The sequence below is a fragment of the Astyanax mexicanus genome, chromosome 7, assembly GCF_023375975.1.
Source record: "Astyanax mexicanus isolate ESR-SI-001 chromosome 7, AstMex3_surface, whole genome shotgun sequence".
Lineage (NCBI taxonomy): Eukaryota > Metazoa > Chordata > Actinopteri > Characiformes > Acestrorhamphidae > Astyanax > Astyanax mexicanus.
This window is the reverse complement of record NC_064414.1, coordinates 6,150,033-6,169,726: the sequence shown is the minus strand read 5'-3', so window position 1 is coordinate 6,169,726 and position 19,694 is coordinate 6,150,033. Positions and strand designations below refer to the sequence as shown.

Genomic DNA, 19,694 nt, shown 5'->3' with positions numbered 1-19,694 from the left:
GCCCCTATTAAAATGCGTGAGAATCTCTGATCTTCCAGGATAGGTAGGGCCCTTGCATACAGCAGGTACAAGTAGCACCTTGGTATTGAAGATACTCTTCTGCCTGATTTAATTTCAAACTGGTGTTTCAACCCAACTCTGGTCGCCAAGAGGAAGGCTAGCTCATATCCGGATAAAGCCCAGTCCCTCAGGATGGCCTGTGCTAAGCCCAGCAAAGTGATGTAATTCAAAGCTGTTTTTGAAGGAGCTATTTTTCATGAGAACCTTGTTCTACCTCTAGATCATTATGTTTCTTGGGTTGTTCCTTGCCAGATATTGTTAAAGTGCCCTTTCCCTCTCTTTCTCTCTCTCTCAGCTGTTAAGACTCCAGGAGCACATTAAACACTTACGATGTTTGAGCTATACTCACTTGTTCCGGCAGTAGAGAGCCATACAGAGGGTTCCCAGGAAGCTGATCCCCATGGCGATGCAGGTGATTGACAGCACTTGCCTCTTGTACACTTCTTTGCTCTCTGTTTGGGAAAAGATAAGAAAAAAAAAAGAAATACTGAACAATGAGTATGTTTACAAGCACTTAATCTGATTATGAATGGATTTCTGCATTGATCTGTGCAGAGATTTGCGAGATGCACCATTTTTCTGGTGCCTTTCTTTTAAGCACTTCATAAAGAAATGAAAATTCAAATTTAACACATAAGGAATCATGTAGTAAACGTTTGGATTGGCTCAAACTGGTAACTCTGATGAACGTATCCTGTGTAACTGAGATAACTCTTCACCTTCCATTCCTGGGTCGGTTCTGATGAGAGCCAGTTTCATCATAATGTTTTTGATGGTCTTTGCGACTGCACTTGAGGACATTGTCCTTTCTTAAAGTATTTTTTCTATACTTATATAAGTATTTCTTGCCGTAATATGGATTAGAACATTACTCAAATAGAACTATTCACTGTATAACTGTAACTCTACCTCTTCACAACTTTACAACTGATGCTCTCAAACTAACATTAAGAGACACGAAATTTGAGTAATTAACTCTTGGCGAGTTCAGCACAGCTGTTAACTGAATGCCTGAATTCCAGGTGACTCTACAGCCAATATTCCATTGCATGTCTATTAAACGCAACTGAGGAAATGATTATCGATTGAATGTAAAGCTCAATCCAACCAACACAAATACTAATCTTAACTAATCTTATCATTAGGCTAGATTTAGATTTAAGATTTAAGGTTAAGGTCTGGGTTGGGGTTGGGTTTAGGGTTAGATTTAAGGTTTAGGTTAAGGTTTAGGTTGGGGTAAATTTTTAGGTTTGATTTTTGGTTGAGGTTAGGCATTAGGTGTTAGGGTTAGAATTGGGTGTAGGCTTTGGTTCTATTTTGAAGAATTTACTCTCAATTTTAGGTTGCATTTTATAGACATTCAGGTAAATGTTTGTTGAATGTTAATGTGAATTTTAGCATCTACTCTATGTGACATCTATAATGGACCATAACGTTCTTGAAATTCTAAATTCTTGACAGGTGGGTACATTATGAGCTCTAAAGCACTGTAAACATTAGGGGCGCGAGTGCATTTGATTGGCAAAATGCTCACTTATGATCTGGCACAATGCGCCGGGTTATTGGCTGGGAACAATATCATCAAATCAACGCAGTTGAAAATCAAGCCCTGAAAGAGGCTGATTGGAAAGAGCAGAGTAATGAGTGCTGTTTCTCCATGGGGACTGGCGTCACTGGAGAAGACTTAAGGCCTTAATGGACACCATTAAGCATGAAAAATGGCAGCTGTCTCTTCTCATACGAAAGAGTAAATCACGCTCGGCTTCACAGCCATTAATAGGCAATCAATCAGATTATGCTCAGACACAACAGACTTTACAAGAAAGGTGCCACGAAAAATCACATTGGGAGCAGCGATTGTGATGAATGGGCGCTCAACACGGAGCCAGTGTGATTAGAAATCTGATGATTTCATTTATGAGGAAGGTCGTAATTGCAGCTGTACAATAAACATTTGAGATTGTGAGAGAAAAAGATTTAATAATCTTTATTATTATTAAGATAAATTCTTGATGACCCTACAGGACATTGCATTGTCAATCATTTGTGTCCTTTCTCACCCGAGGAGTAAAATCAACCATTGAAAAGTTTAAGAAACTTAAGCTAATTTAGATTTTGGCAAGACAATCAGAAAGGGTTTGGGGAAATGTAGACTTGTACTCATGTACACTTAATCATACAGTTATCTAAACAGCCAATCATGTTCCAGCAATGCAGTGCATGACATCCTGTAGATAAAGCCCAGCAGCTTCAGAGCTTCAGATAATGTATATAAAGCATCAACCATCAGAATGCAGATAAAATGTGTTTGGTAGGTAGTTACTTGGATAGATGGATGTATGGGTGGATGTATGTATGTATGTATGGATGGATGGATGGATGGATGGATGGATGGATAGATGATTAGATGAATGGATGGATGGGTGGATGGATGGATGAATGTATAGATGGATGAATAGATGAATAGGTGGATGGATGGATGGATGGATGGATGATGGATAGATGGATAAATGATTAAATGAATGGATGGATGGTGGATGGATGGATGATGGATGGGTGGATGGATGGATAAATGATTAAATTAATGGATGGATTAATATATGAATAGGTGGATGGATGATTAATGAATGGATGGATGAGTAGATGATTAGATGAATGGATAGATGGCTGCATGGATTAATAGATGATGAATAGATGGATGGATTGATAAATAGATAGATTGATGAATAGATGAATGGGTCGATGGATGGATGGATGGATGGATAGATGAATGGATGGATTGATGAATAGATAGATGGATGGATGGATTGATAAATAGATAAATTGATGAATAGATGAATGGGTGAATGGATGGATGGATGAATAGATGAATGGGTGGATGGATGTATGAATGATTGGATGAATGGATAGATGATTAGATGAATGGATGGATGAGTGGATGGATTGATAAATTGATAGATTGATGAATAGATGAATGGGTGGATGAATAAATGAATGAATGAATAGATTCATAGAATAGATGGGTTGAATCTCATTAAAAGAACTGACCTTTTATCAGCCAAGAACAGAAAGCTGAGGCTGCAAATCTGGTCTGATTAATCTGTTTTTTTTTTTTCTATGAATTCCTACACATGGTAGATGATGGATCAAAAATTGGCACCAACCGCATGAATCCCTAGACTCTGCCTTGTGAAAACCTGCCTTGTGTCAACAGTGCTTGAATGCCACATCCTTATTTAGTATTATTACTGACCCTGTGCATCCCTTCATGGCCATGTTCGACCATTGGTCTTACATGGCTGAATCCAGCGTGATGTTGATTCACTGTGTTATAAAGCAAAACTAAAACTGAACAAGAATCTAACAGAACAAAACTTTGTGAATGTCGGATGCCCAATGCCTCATTTATACCTGATGCATTGCAAAAGTTGCAGTCATTTATGAGGCTAAAATGACGTCATGCATTCGAACAAGCCTTCATGTATCAGTTAATTGCCATGATGCTGAGGTTGTGTTTGGTTTAACTCCGCCTCTTTGTACAATTCACATTGTTTTCATTGTTTTTTTTACACCTAGTGTCCTAGTGGACAGTAGAATATGAACACCCTCTGATTTGAGCAACTGAGCTTTACGTTGCATTCTCATTACGAAAAATTAGTGCCGTTTCCATCATCATTTACTCTTACTAATACTTGATGCAGACAAAATAATACAGGCCTAATGACCTTGTGCTTTCACACAGCAGTTACATTGTCAGGGGACCTGAGGTAAAAACCTAATGCTGCTCCCACATTGCACTTCTTCCCTTCCATCAGCACCTCTTATCCTCTTTGGTGGCTAAAGTAAAACCTTAACAAAAAAAAAGAAATAGCTGGAAATTGCTGAAATAATTGGCAATAAATCCTTTTCCTTGCAAGGTGCATCTCTTTTATCCAGCGCTGCATGGATTTCTCTTTTTCTTTTTTGTTATTTTTAAACTCGGTTCAAGTCATTTTCTAAAGTGAAGTCCCCAGACTGTAACAGCATGTCACATTTATTTATTAAACTTTTTAAACTCTTTTCTTTTACTTCTGTAAGACACATTTGGAGTGCCCAGGGAGTACAACATTAATGTTGTAGCTGATGGAAAAAGAAAATTGAACATTAGCTTGAGACTTGAGAGTTTTTAATAGGTAGTGCTACTTAATAATAGCAATAGTTCTTCCCTGAAAACCGTAAATCTGTATTTTCCCTTTAGAAAAACACTTATAATTGAAATTATATGGAATGTCATGGCAATGTTGGTCTTGTAATGATGTCTTTGACCTTTGGCCTGAATATCCAACATATATCACATGCCAAAAGTCATGGGATAAAAGTATGCAAGTATGCAAATTGATCATGTAGTGTGACCTCAGGTGACAGCATTGGAATGCCCAAATCTGTATAAGTTGTGAGTTGTTATCTTGTAATAAGGCCTGATAGTGGATGCCAATTGGATGGGACGTTTCATTTCTAAAGTTGTGCCATTTCTACATTTGTTGAGCTATGACTTCTCAAATTAAGCTTTTATATAAATATGTAACATTTAATATTAAGCCTTTTATAGAGTCATTACTGACTTTAAGTTAAGTGAATTTTAATATGCTTGAGAAAGCATAGCTGCATATTATAATGCATTATACCAAAATGCATCCAAATCTGTGTTATAGTGCATTACAGCACTACATTGTAAAATGTTCTTATGAACAGATATTATAAGGCATCACAAGCTCTTTCTTTATAAACCCTTATACTTGTGGTTTTGTGTAATGTGTTATGTACTTATGAATTATTATCCAGGCTTATTACAGTCATTGTAAGGTACTGTGCATGCCATATAATGCATTATAAATGCATTTCTAATATATTATAAATACAGGGTTCATAGGAAGTGTAACCAAATGTTAAACACAAGCATCCAATGCAATGGATTAGACTGTTAGAGTCTTCTTTTGTGTGAATTGAAGACAGAAAACAGCATTCTTATTTTTCATTTGGTAACACTTTCTATGAATGTCATCTTTATTAGACGCTATAACCACATTCATAACATATAATAATGCATTCATAAGGCATTATTAACATGGCTATAAATGTTTATAAAAATGCATAACCCATTATAGCCATGTTTGTTAAGCATCATGACTTGTGATAATAATACATTATAAGCTGTGCTTATAATACATATGTTAAAATAATATATCTCTATCATTAATAATCTAGTCCTACAATGAAAGTATGTCACTTTACTTACATTATAATTGACTATAACTAATATTATATTCAAGACAAGAATAATTTATCAGTGGTTGAAAATATATTTACAGGATTACTAAGGGTGTTTAAAAGTTGGAAGCTTTTTTAGTCATGATAAAGTCTGTAAGCTGGGACTGAGTTTCTTGGTATTGATGCATAACATGTTATAAACGCAGCTTAATATTAATGCAATATAATCACAGTTCATAGTGCATAATAAACATGGCTATGATGAATTATACATTTTTATAAATATGTATAGCCATGTTTATAATGCCTTATGAATGCATTATAATAGTCTTATAGAGATGACATTCATAGAAAGTTTTAGCAAAAAATCTTCTAAGAGAAAAGTGGTCACATTTATGACCTTCTGCTGAGGTTTTCAGCAGTTCCCCAAACATAAACTTCTGCACAATGAGTATTGTTGCAAAATGAATGTTTTTTTTTTTTTTTACAGAAAACCTTGTAAACCCAATAGGTTTACAAAGGCTAAATTCATTTTTTATTATGGTTTCTCATACAGATACTCTCATGCTGGCGTAACTTTAGCATCTAGCCCATACAATTAAACTTGTAATCTGCCATAACGAAATCATTTCATTTTCAAATTCCTGAAAAGTAGCGCCGTGTTAATACGACTGACCTCCACAAGTGTTTCATTAAGAACGTCAGAATAATGGCTTCCAGAGAGCGGGCAATTTATCTCAATTACATGGTGGCGAACGCTTGGCGCCGTGCAACCCCAGCGAGTGGCGGTTTTCCTTGCGCCGCTATCCTGTTAATTCAAGAGGTTGCTAATGAAAAAAAAAGTACCAAAGACAAATAGGACTGCTCTTTTTCTCACTTGAGTCTTTAGCTGTTATTCTTCTGCTTAATTCATACAGAGACTACTTGGCGGATATACAGTACTAAGCCTTTGTGGAAGGATTTGGGGCCTAATTGGTACAATTCTGCTTAATAAAGCATAGTCAAAATAAAATGTGAAATAAGCAGATTATGTGCTGTGTTCTTATATATACTAGTGCATCTCAAAAAAATAGAATATCGTTGAAAAGTTATTTGATTTCAGTAATTCAGTTGGAAATGTGAAACTCATATATTATATAGATGTATTACACAGAGTGATCTACTATTTTAAGCGTTTATTTCTTTTATTGTTGATGACTATGATTGTGGCTTACAGCCAATGAAAACCCAAAAATCAGCATCTCAGAAAATTAGAATATTATATAAGACCAACTGATACTGTTGGCAGCGTGGGCAGTGCGCCAAGTCCTGCTAGAAAATGAAACCCGCATCTCCATAAAAGTTGTCAGCAGAGGGAATGAGCATGAAGTGCTGTAAGATTTAATTTTTTTTTCCCTTAATTTTCTTCAATTTCCCGCTCATCAATAGTGATTTCACAACACAACATAAGGAGGGTGAAGACTAGCACATGCCTCCTCCGACACATGTGAAGTCAGACTCCGCCCTTTTTCTGATGCTGCTGATGCAGCATTGCCAAGTAGCATCACAGCGCTAACGCTCGGAGGAAAGCGCAGCGACTGGGTTCTGATACATCGGCTCACAGACGCAGCCTTGTGATGATCAACATTACCCTAGGAGTGATGAGGGGAAAGAGCGCCATCTACTGTACCCACCCAGAGAGAACAAGGCCAACTGTGCCCTCTCAGGGCTCTGGCAGCTGATGGCAAGCTGCATGACCAGGATTCGAACCAACAATCTCCCAATTAAAGCAGCAGCCCTCAAACATTTTGCATCAACATTCTCTAAAGATGCAGAGCTGCAGTTATGCGATATGCTTGGTCATTAGGAGAAGCGTGATTTACTCCATTGTTTCTTCATGCATGCTGCGCTCATCCCGCCAGCGTTTGCCAGGCTGTTTCTCTGCAGTTTTTCAGAGGTACTGCACTGAATCGAGATGTCACCGGGACATGATTTGTCCAACTTGTCACTCCATGTCAGCTGAAAGACTTTGTGCTTTTCTCTGACCTGTCAAGCCTGAGGACGAGAGCTTCAGCAAAGAAAGTCTTAGTGAAGCTCAGGGAAACTTTGCCCTGAAACTATATTTTCATTTATTTTTGAATGCATGGGTGCAGAAATTTGCGATTCAGTTTACACCTTGGAATAAACCCCACGGTTCGGTATGTTTTCGGTATGGTTGGTGGAAAAGATAAAGAGGCTTTGAATTCTGTATAGCCTCACCTTTATTGACTTCATAATAACAATGGAGCTTCATTATAACCATGTTCATTATAACTCATGCTGTCATCATGAGAGGCTCCATCTATTGGATCTTGTTGTAAGTACACATGTGTACTAGGGGGAGTGTACTTACACATGTAATAGAGCAAGTGTACTTACACATGTGTAACAATGTCTTTGTACTCAATCAGCCCTAATTACATACTAGACAATAGCTGCTGGATAAGTTTATATTCAACTTATCACACACACACACACACACACACACACACACACACACACACACACACACACTATTACACATGTGTAAGTACACAAACACTATTACACATGTACAAGTACACTGACTCTATTACTTGTGTAAGTACACTCACCCTGGTACACATGTGTGCTTACACACAAGTCAAAATGAACCTTAATACACGTGTAATTACATAACCTGTACCTCTCTAGTTAATCTGTAACAATGTGTACTTCATCAGTAGTTACACTGTAGTTACATGGATTGTTACCATGTAGCTACATAGTACTTAGGGACACTTATTAGAAAGTGGGACCCATTTTACATATTTATTAGATTTTTTATTTTTATTTTGTTTCGATATCTGTTATTATTAGCCATTGGTGATGGCTCAAAATAATAAATAATTATTTATAAATAATGATTAATTCTATGAGAACCAATGGTGAAAAAAAGGTCATAATCAGACATACTGATACAAAATAAAAAACGTAATTAATCACAAAAGTTAATTCGATTTAAACAGTAGAGCAGAACAAGACAGTAGAAAACAACAGGCTGGCTTTGTCCTGTTCATACAATCCATAAAATCCTCCATGTCCTCAGTATCTTTTTTCATCCTGAGTAAAAGGCAAAGTAATGGGCTAATGCATATTCATGAATAACACTCAGTCAGTACCTATTTTCAGGTGCCAAAATGGACTAATGGCAAATGAAAGAAGCTTTTTTACGCTTTCTTCAAATATAGCAGTGAATAAAGCCCGGTAGGCCTGACTTTACACCACTCGCATTACATCCATCACGGAAAAACATCAAATCAAATCAAATAAAATATTTGGTAACACTTCCTAGGAAACCTGTATTCATAATGCACTATATGACATGCATAGTACCTTATAATGTCTGTAATAAGCCTGTATAATAGCTCATAAGTACTTACAGCCACATTCATAACATAACAAATATAAACTACAAGTTTACAAGGGTTTAAAAAGAAAGGGCTTATATCTGTTCATAAAAACATTGTACAATATAGTGTCGTAATGCACTATAACACAGATTTGGTATAGTTCGGTATAATGCATTATAATATGCAGCTATAATTTCTCAAATTAAGCTTTTATAAAAGTATGTAACACATTATAAAGCCTTATATACCGCCATTACAGACTTTAAGTGAAGTGAGTTTTCATATGCCCATTAAACGTAAAGTAAATGTTATTAAATGCCTTTTTGTAGGCACTTGAAAACACACTTCACTTAAAGCCAGTAAAGAGCACTCATAATGCTCTATAAGACATTACAATAAGGCGTAGTAAAATTTACTTCACGTTGAAAAAAAAAGCATATGAAAACTCACTTCACTTAAAGTCTAAAGTAATGACTGTATATAAGGCTTTTATAATGTGTTACATACTTTTATAAAAGCTTAAAAGCTGCACATTATAATGCATTATACCAAAATATACCAAATCTGTGTTTTAGTGCATTACAACACTATATTGTACAATGTTTTTTTTTTTTTATTTGAACATGTTTAAGCTCTTTCTTTATAAACCCTTATACTTGTAGTTTATGATGTGTTATGAATGTCACTGTAAGTACTTATGAGTTATTATACAGGCTTATTACAGTCATTATAAGGTATTATGCATGTCATATAATGCATTATGAATACAGAATTCATAGGAAGGCACTTACTATAGGCACTTGTAGGCACTTGAAAACACACTTCACTTAAAGTTAGTAAAGAGCACTCATAATGCTCTATAAGACATTACAATAAGGCATAGTAAAATTCACTTCACTTAAAGTCTGTAATGACTGTATATAAGGCTTTATTATGTGTTACATACTTTTATAAAAGCTTAAAAGCTGCACATTATAATGCATTATACCAAAATCATTATACACCTGCAATCATTCCGGCTATCACTCACACGATCAATGCCTCTTTAACTTCTGGTGTATTCCCCACTGCTTTCAAACAAGCACATGTGACACCACTGCTTAAAAAGCCTTCTCTCAACCCCGCCCAGGATGACAACTACAGACCGGTCTCACTGCTACCCTTTCTCTCTAAAACACTAGAAAGAGCAGTTTTAAATCAGGTCTCTGGCTTCCTCTCCCAGAATGACCTTCTGGACCAGAACCAATCTGGGTTCAAAAAAGGACATTCTACCGAGACGGCTCTGTTGTCTGTGACTGAAGCGTTGAAAACTGCCAGAGCTGCAGGTCAGTCCTCAGTGCTCATTCTGCTGGACCTCTCGGCCGCATTTGACACAGTCAACCATGACTTCCTCCTAACTATACTCTCAAACATGGGGATCGCAGATAATGTGCTGTCATGGTTCAGATCATACCTCACTGGGCGCTCGTTCAAGGTGTCGTGGCAAAGACAGCTGTCCTCAGCCCGCTCCTTATCCACTGGGGTTCCCCAAGGTTCGGTACTGGGACCCCTTCTCTTCTCCATATACACCACCTCTCTTGGTCAGGTTATCCGCTCACACGGATTTTCCTACCATTGCTTTGCTGATGACACCCAGCTATACCTGTCGTTCTCACCTGAAGATCACTCAATCTCTGCACGGATTTCGCAGTGTCTCTCTGACATATCCTCATGGATGAGGGAGCATCACCTTCAATTAAATCTCTCAAAGACTGAACTTCTGGTCATACCAGCAAAACCATCTTTTCAACACAAATTCTCTATAAGTATCGACTCTCTCTCTCTCTCACCGACAAAGGTTGCTAGGAACCTGGGTGTTCTGGTTGATGACCAACTCTCCTTCACGCACCATGTGGCCTCAGTTGCTCGCTCCTGCCGCTTTGCGCTCTATAACATCCGAAAAATTAGACCGTTCCTGACGCAACAGGCCACCCAACTCCTGGTGCAAGCGGTCGTCATCTCACGCCTCGACTACTGCAATGCCCTGCTAACTGGCCTCCCGGCCTGTGTAGTAAAACCACTCCAGATGATCCAGAACGCAGCAGCACGTCTGGTCTTCAACCAGCCAAAACGGGCACATGTCACCCCGCTGCTCATTGAGCTCCATTGGCTACCAGTTGATGCTCGCATCAAATTCAAAACTCTTACAATCGCCTACAAGGTGATGACAGAACAGGCTCCTTCCTACCTGCACTCGCTCCTGAAGGCTTACGCTACCTCCCGGCCGCTGCGCTCCTCCAGTGAACGTCGCCTAGCTTTGCCAAACATTCACACAAAGCAATCCAGACTGTTCTCATACAGAGTTCCCCAATGGTGGAACAAACTACCTTCCACTACCAGATCAGGAGAATCTCTCACTATCTTTAAGAAACTCCTGAAGACAGAGCTCTTCAAAGAGCACTTACTCTCCTAACACCTCTAACACACTAACTACTTCTAACCTCATTTCCTTCTTCCCCTCCTTCACTCCTCTATCCTATTATTCCCCTTTGTCCTCCTTTTATCCCTATCCAAAGATGTTTTTCCTTTAAACTTATTTTACATTGTACTTGACTATTGTAAGTCGCTTTGGACAAAAGCGTCTGCCAAATGTAATGTAATGTAATGTAATGTAATGTAATGTAAAAATAAACCAAATCTGTGTTTTAGTGCATTACAGCACTATATTGTACAATGTTTTTATGAACAGATATAAGCCCTTTCTTTATAAACCCTTATACTTGTAGTTTATAATGGGTTATGAATGTCGCTGTAAGTACTCAGGAGTTATTAATCAGGCTTATTACAGTCATTATAAGGTATTATGCATGTCATATAATGCATTATGAATACAGAATTCATAGGAAGGCACTTACTATAGGCACTTGTAGGCACTTGAAAACACACTTCACTTAAAGTTAGTAAAGAGCACTCATAATGCTCTATAAGACATTACAATAAGGCATAGTAAAATTCACTTCACTTAAAGTCTGTAATGACTGTGTATAAGGCTTTATTATGTGTTACATACTTTTATAAAAGCTTAAAAGCTGCACATTATAATGCATTATACCAAAATAAACCAAATCTGTGTTTTAGTGCATTACAGCACTATATTGTACAATGTTTTTATGAACAGATATAAGCCCTTTCTTTATAAACCCTTATACTTGTAGTTTATAATGGGTTATGAATGTCGCTGTAAGTACTCATGAGTTATTATACAGGCTTATTACAGTCATTATAAGGTATTATGCATGTCATATAATGCATTACGAGTACAGAATTCATAGGAAGTGTTACTAAATATACATATTTTTATTAAATAAATAAATAAATGAATGAATGACCCCTTGACACTCACGCCCGACTCCCCCAGCCTCACCATGTGTCCACACAGATCCAGCTGCACCCTCTTTAAGGAACGCCAGGCGTTTAGATTTAGCATTTTTACAGCTCCAGCAATCACAGAGAGCTTCCATTCAGAAGCAGCTGCTCCCAAATCCAGCGAATGTGAAAAGGTTAATAACAGAGCGGTAAATGGAGCACGCACTGCGGACCTAAAGTCCACTCGGACGCCGTGCTATTAAACGCAAATGGCCCGTCTTTAGTGTTTGTGCTGGCATGACAGATGTTCATTTAACAGATGCACAGATTTTTATGACCGATTTTTACCGCACTTCTTATTGCATTACGAACCCTCAGATTCATAGTCTCTTTAAAGGAGAACTCCGGTGTAAAATAGACTTTGAGTGTAGTAAAAAAAAAAACATTAAAGTACTTACCTTTGATGAATAGCACATCTCTGTTATCCCACAGCATTCCGAGATCAATACAATTTAACTAAAGGGTTTGTCCAAACCCCTTTCAGACTGGGTGACATGGGGCATAATTTGCCCCCGGTAAATTTCCACTGCTTTTTCCACCGTTATCCAATGTCTTAAAGTAGCTCCACACGAGGCATTAATAACTTAAAAAGTGCACAAGACAAGAAGCTTATTAAAAACTGCCACTGTTTACATCCCATAATAAGTGCTTCAGCTCCGAGAGCCGCCATCACTAACCTGATATTAATAATAATAATAATAATATTCTGGTTCTGGTTGAAACAGGAGAGTTGAGGTGCACATTGAATTCTGCCGTGATTTGGGCAGCCAGTGTGGTTTTATGTTTTTTGAATACAATCCGGGTTAGCACCCGAACATCCCTTTCAGACAGCTTCCTCTTACAGCGTCCACAGTTAATCCTGTTGGATGTGGTTGGTCCTTCTTGGTGGTATGCTGACATTACCCTGGATACCGTGGCTCTTGATACATCACAAAGACTTGCTGTCTTGGTCACAGATGCTCCAGCAAGACGTGCACCTACAATTTGTCCTCTTTTGAACTCTGGTATGTCGCCCATAATGTTGTGTGCATTGCAATATTTTGAGCAAAACTGTGCTCTTACTCTGCTAATTGACTTCACATTGCCAGCCTCCTGGCGCCGGCTGCTACGCTATGTTGAGTCTATGTATATATATCTGTCATTATAAGTACAGTGATGGTGGCGCTCAGAAACTCGCGTTATAGGATTTTTAATAAGCTTCTTGTGCATTTTTTTAAGTTATTAATGCCTCTTTTTAAATGTCAGGGCTCTCCGGATTCTACCAATGAAGTGTGGAGCTACTTTGAGCCTGAGTAATGGTAGAAAAAGAGATTTATCGGGGCAAATTGTACCCCTTGCCACCCAGTCTGAAGGATGTTTGGACAAACTGTTAAAATTTCTGGATCTCGAAACGCTGTGGGAGAACAGAGGTGTGCTCTTCATCAAAGGTAAATACTTTTTATTATGTTTTACAACACAAAGAGTCCATTTTACACCGGAGTTCTCCTTTAGGTCAGTAGCACACCTGTACAGTGGATATTATATAATCTATACTGCTATACAAGCTGTACACTGACAACTACTCTATTCACTTATCTGAACAAGATTTTTCGACTAGATTTAAGACAGCTTTATGTGCCAATATCTCGTTTTATTGCAGAATATAGGTTTGACAAGGAATTTGTAAAGCAAAAAAACAAATCAAACACAAGAGAATATGCAGTGTTTTACGTGTCAGATATGACAAATTCTTGCCTTCCCAGATAAAAGTAGAAAAATCAGAGCTTTTTTTTTCTGAAGCAGCTCAGATGTTTTATTGTTTTTTTTTCTGCTCCTCATGATGAATCTTTCTGAGACTCTGAGGCTTCAGGCTTCTCGGATGGAAATGGAAAATCAACATAGGCGAATCCGGACTGACTGGATCGCACGTGAGCCAATCAGCTGGCAGCACTAAGATCTCCTCCACGAGAGAGTTCGCCAATCAAAATATTGACATTTGTGTAGACGTTGCATTAAACCAGAAGAGCTTACAGAAGGCCTGGTCCTGGTCTTCAGAGGCTACGAGATACAGTTCCTTCAACCGGGAAACAGCCGAACCCGCCCTCAGACGACTTGAAAGCTCTGAAAGCCGAGATGTCGGATAGATTATGCTAATACGGGCCTCGCGCTTTAGACTAGCGCTGTAATGAAATATTGACAAGGTATAGAGTGCAAGTCAACAGCGTGTACATGAGCTAAAGCCTTTCCGCTTTCAGATCCATCTCCCACTTCCACCAAAAAATAGGTCATAAACAGAAATACACAATCAAAGAAATAACACTCAAGTTTGCAGCTGAAACAACAAGGGCAAAACTTTGCAAAAGGCAAAACAAACAGAGTGGTTTATATAAAAGGGAAAACAGCTGAAAGGAATCAAAACTCAGGTGAGCCTGATCTACCAATCTGGTGCTGATTGGCTGGCTGAGACACATGACTGAGAAGTGCATCCTGAAATTGGAATTTGTGAAGATAAAACATTTCCTGAACTGATTTGAATCTGATTCACGTGGTCCCCATACGATTCAGTTTGATTTTTGGTTTGATTAGATTCAATATTGATTAATTTACGAATATTTCAGTTACATTAAATTATTAAAAAGTAGGGCCCTGTATCACAACTGATTTCCTTAATCTACCATCATTAGAAATATTGTCTCATGCATAAATAATTAACCCACAGCAGTTACACTACTTTTATCTTTATTACAGCTTTGCTTTTTACCAAAATAAGCTAATTTGAGGTTTATAAGGTTTATATAGTTTCTAATTTCAGATCAATCTTTTTATTTGGTTTATATGAATTATTATCTTATCATTAAAATAAAATAATTTAAACAGTTTTTTTTTCTTTTAATTAATGCTTATTAAGACATAAAAAAAAAATATTTTTTTGCTAAACAGACAAAGATAAAAATTTTCTTCGTATAGATTTTGGTTTAAAACTAAGATAAAAAATTGTAATAAAAAAAAAAACATTTATCTAAGGTCTTTATTTTTTTTTATTTAATGTTTTGTTGTTTGTTGAAGCTACGTTCCATTTTGGTTGAAGGTAAAATTCCATCTTTTTGATGAAATGTCTTTGCATAACAGCAAATTTTACTTATTTCACATATTTTCTATTGCTTATTTTATACAAACAAACACATGAGCGATGTTCATCAAGAGGGACCTTTAATAAATAATGCTACTTTAGCATTAGCATTGGTGACACTCTGTGTGGGTTTGTTTGCGTGTTTTTCTCTCAGTCGGGCGGAGATATAGCCGCAGTGCTGGAAGGCTTACAATAAACACTGAAGTCTGAAATCTGTGCTTTGTTTTGTTGTTTTCCTTCAAGGTCTGTCTGTACGCAGAGCACAGCGTTTCAAATGAAAAGTCAATAAAAGGCTTTTAAATAACAGTAATAATTGAAGAAGATGTTTTTTTTTTGTTGTTGTTTTGGTTGTTTGTGTTATAATGTAATGTTATGTTCTGAGATTTTTATGAGTGTGATTTGTTTTGAAAGCTTGACTGTGAGATATATATATATATATATATTTACCGTGTAACTCCAATAAATAACATTAGGGGAATTGAAAACGTATTAAATCTAGTCAGTTTATTTATCTATACTTTTAAACAGTTTGGAGAGTTCAGTCTAAGGGCATTTTCACACCTAACGCTGAAAGAGACAGTGACTGATTGTTGAGTTGTTTTTTTCAGGTGTTGTGCTGAATCTGACTCTCTTCAAACACGGGCGAATCAGGCAACAGAATGAATTTAACCCATTCACCTTCAATTTCACTTATTTCTGTTTATAAATAAAATGTTAATCTACAGATACAGTAGATACAAAATCACAGTTTGTTTGAGTGAATGAATGAATGTGATTTATTATGTGAGTAAGTGAATGTGTGAGTGACAGAATGAGTGAATAAGGGAATGACTGAATGAGTGAGTGGTTGAGTATTTGAGAGTGTGAATGAGTGAATTAATGAGTAAATTAATGACTAAATAAGTGAGTGAATGAATGAGTGAGCGAATGATTGAGTATGTGAGTAAATGAGTGAGTGAGTGAGTGATTGAGTCAGTGAATCAGTGAGAGAATGAGTAAGCAAGTGAATGAGTGATTGAATGAGTGAGGAAGTTGTATCTATTCTCACATATGAGTAAGTGAGTGAGTGACTGTAAGAGAGTGAGTGAATGAGTATGTGAGTGAATAAATGAGCGAGGAAGTGAGTGAGTGAATGAATGAGTGTGTGAGTGACTGTGAGAGAGTGAGTAAGTGAGTGAATGAATGAGTATATAAGTGAGTGAATGAGTATGTGAGTGAATATTTGAGTGTGAGTAAATGAGTGAGTAAATGAATTAGTGTGTGAACAAGTATTTGAAAGTGTGAGTGAATAAGTAAGTGAGTAAGTGAATGAGTATGTGAGTGAGTATTTGAACGTGTGAGTGAAAGAGTGAGTGAGTGAATGAGTGAGTGTATGAATGGGTATTTGTAAGTGTGAGTAAGTGAATGAGTAAGTGAATGAGTATTTGAGAGTGTGAGTAAATATGTGAGTAAATGAGTGAGTGTATGAATGGGTATTTGTAAGTGTGAGTGAGTGAATGAGTAAGTGAGTAAGAGAATGAGTATTTGAGAGTGTGAGTAAATGAGTGAGTGAATGAATGGGTATTTGTAAGTGTGAGTGAGTGAATGAGTATTTGAGAGTGTGAGTAAATGAGTGAGTGAATGAATTGGGTATTTGTAAGTGTGAGTGAGTGAATGAGTAAGTGAGTAAGTGAATGAGTATTTGAGAGTGTGAGTAAATGAGTGAGTAAATGAGTGAGTGAATGAATGGGTATTTGTAAGTGTGAGTAAATGAGTGAGTAAATGAGTGAGTAAATGAGTGAGTAAATGAGTGAGTGAATGAATGAGTATTTGAAAGTGTAAGTGAGTGAGTGAATGAGTATTTGAGAGTGTGAGTAAATGAGTGAGTGAATGAGTGAGTGAATGAATGGGTATTTGTAAGTGTGAGTGAGTGAATGAGTAAGTGAGTGAGTGAATGAGTATTTGAGAGTGTGAGTAAATGAGTGAGTGAATGAGTGAGTAAATGAGTGAGTAAATGAGTGAGTAAATGAGTGAGTAAATGAGTGAGTAAATGAGTGAGTGAATGAATGAGTATTTGAAAGTGTAAGTGAGTGAATGAGTTAGTGAGTAAGTGAATGAGTATTTTAGAGTGTGAGTAAATGAGTGAGTGAATGAGTGAGTGAATGAATGGGTATTTGTAAGTGTGAGTAAGTGAATGAGTATTTGAGAGTGTGAGTAAATGAGTGAGTGAATGAGTGAGTGAATGAGTGAGTGAATGAATGGGTATTTGTAAGTGTGAGTGAGTGAGTAAGTGAGTAAGTGAATGAGTATTTGAGAGTGTGAGTAAATGAGTGAGTGAATGAGTGAGTGAATGGGTATTTGTAAGTGTGAGTGAGTGAATGAGTGAGTGAATGAATGGGTATTTGTAAGTGTGAGTAAATGAGTGAGTAAATGAGTGAGTAAATGAGTGAGTAAATGAGTGAGTGAATGAATGAGTATTTGAAAGTGTAAGTGAGTGAATGAGTAAGTGAGTAAGTGAATGAGTATTTGAGAGTGTGAGTAAATGAGTGAGTAAATGAGTGAGTAAATGAGTGAGTAAATGAGTGAGTAAATGAGTGAGTGAATGAATGAGTATTTGAAAGTGTAAGTGAGTGAATGAGTAGTGAGTAAGTCAGTGAGTATTTGAGTGAGTATTTCAGAGTGTGAGTGAAAAAGTGAGTGAATGAGTGAGTGTATGAACGAGTATTTGGAAGGGTGCGTGAGTGAATGCGTGACTGAATGAGTAAGTAAATAAGTCAGTGAATGAGTCAATGATTGAGTGACTGACTGACTGACTGACTGATTGAGTGAATGAGGGAATAAGCCAACTGCCTAAATTCTAAAAATAAATCTACAAATAAGCTAAATAAAATTATTGCAGTTCAGCAAAGGATTTGTGGGGCTTATCATTGCTTCACATCAGTAGGAGTGTGTGTGTGTGTGTGTGTGTGTGTGTACTCTAGTGTTTGTTGGTTTATGATTAGGCTCTGTTATCTCCATTGATTTGGATCATATGTGAGAATAGATGATGAATCTGCTTTTATTGATTTAACCCCTGTCTGTTGGAGTGAGCTGGATTTGCCGGGTTAAAATCATCCTGCATCTTAACCTTCTGCTACAGTCAGTCTTGGCTCCACTACTCTGTTAACTTGGGTGGTTTAGGAATAAAAACTGGCAGCCGAATCAAACGGCGATCTGGCTGAATTCTCCCTCCCAGGACTTTCCACACACTCCTGGAGTTTTCATACAGAGCCGTTCTGTTAGTTACAGGGCCAACAACATCGCATCTCCAGCAACTCTCCTCTGACTGTTTCCAAGGAGACTGCAGAGCATTAGTATTCTGCAGGGATGAACGAGGCAGATGATTGGAGGAGAGCGGGAATCTGAGCCATATCTACATCCCTGAAATCCGTACATCTGAATCCCAGAACATGACAAGTGTGGATAAAGGGATGGGACGTGATTATCATAGATGATTGCGGAGAGAATGGAAGAGCGGAGAGGATTTGAATGCTTCAGTAGGGTCTCTAGTAGAGGAATACATTCATTTTAAACATGTACCACAAACACAGAGGGAGATGAGTTGACTAGTTTAACAGAAATGACGGAAATGAAGGCAAACAATGATTGTAAAGTCCATTTTCTGATAGCATGGACCATTGTTAATATTAAATCAATAAATCAATCAATTAACCTTTATTTCCACTCGATAAATACAGTGCATTGAGGGTAACCCTCATTTTCAATGTAGCCGAGCTTATATAAAATTAAAGGGATTGAAAATTACGTTTAAATAATAAAAAACAAGCAAACAATGTAAGATTTAATTAAGAAAAAAATAAAATAAAATAAAATAAAAGGATATGCAAACAGGCTAAAATGTAGAGCAATAAAACAAAGAGATAAATACGTGGAATAATAAAATATAACCCACAGTTAAAGAAATAAAAGACTAAAATAACCACAATTATAAAAAAAGTAAATGGAGGAACTAGAATAAATAATAATAGTAGATAAAAAATATATATATATATATATTAAAAAAATTAAAGGACAAAAATAAATAAATAAAAAGGTAAAAGGCCAAAAGTAAAAGCAGTAACATAACAAATAAAATGATAAATTGAATGAAAAATAAATCAAATAAAAGGGCTAAAAGGTAAAGCATAAATTTGGATAAATAAAAAAAGTAAAAATAATTAAAATAAATAATAGGGTAAAATAAAAACTCAAGTAAAACTAATGTTACTGGTTCCGAAATCTACTTTTGTTGGTGAAAATGCGGCAAACGGTTCAAAATTAGGTTCGTGAACAAACACTGTTTTAGAAAAGTTCACAATGTTCCTTCTGACCATCTGATTTTCAGCCTCACACACAGTCACACAAGATAGCACCTCACAACTTGTTGTGGTGCTTTCTCAAGCTGTCCCCTGAGGTAAAACTTCATTGTTGTCAATCTACAATAAATGCTGCTATGCAACTGGCTT

At 36.9% G+C, this 19,694-nt stretch overlaps 1 protein-coding gene across 1 annotated transcript in view; it reads right to left on the bottom strand.

The window, feature by feature from the left end:
• Positions 1-19,694, bottom strand: part of LOC103042844 (pro-neuregulin-3, membrane-bound isoform) — a 606,216-nt gene that overhangs the window by 46,037 nt on the left and 540,485 nt on the right. Inside the window, exon 5 of the mRNA XM_049481456.1 lies at positions 410-512. Within this exon, the coding sequence (XP_049337413.1) occupies positions 410-512 (103 nt within the window). The remainder of the gene's footprint in view (positions 1-409; positions 513-19,694) is intronic.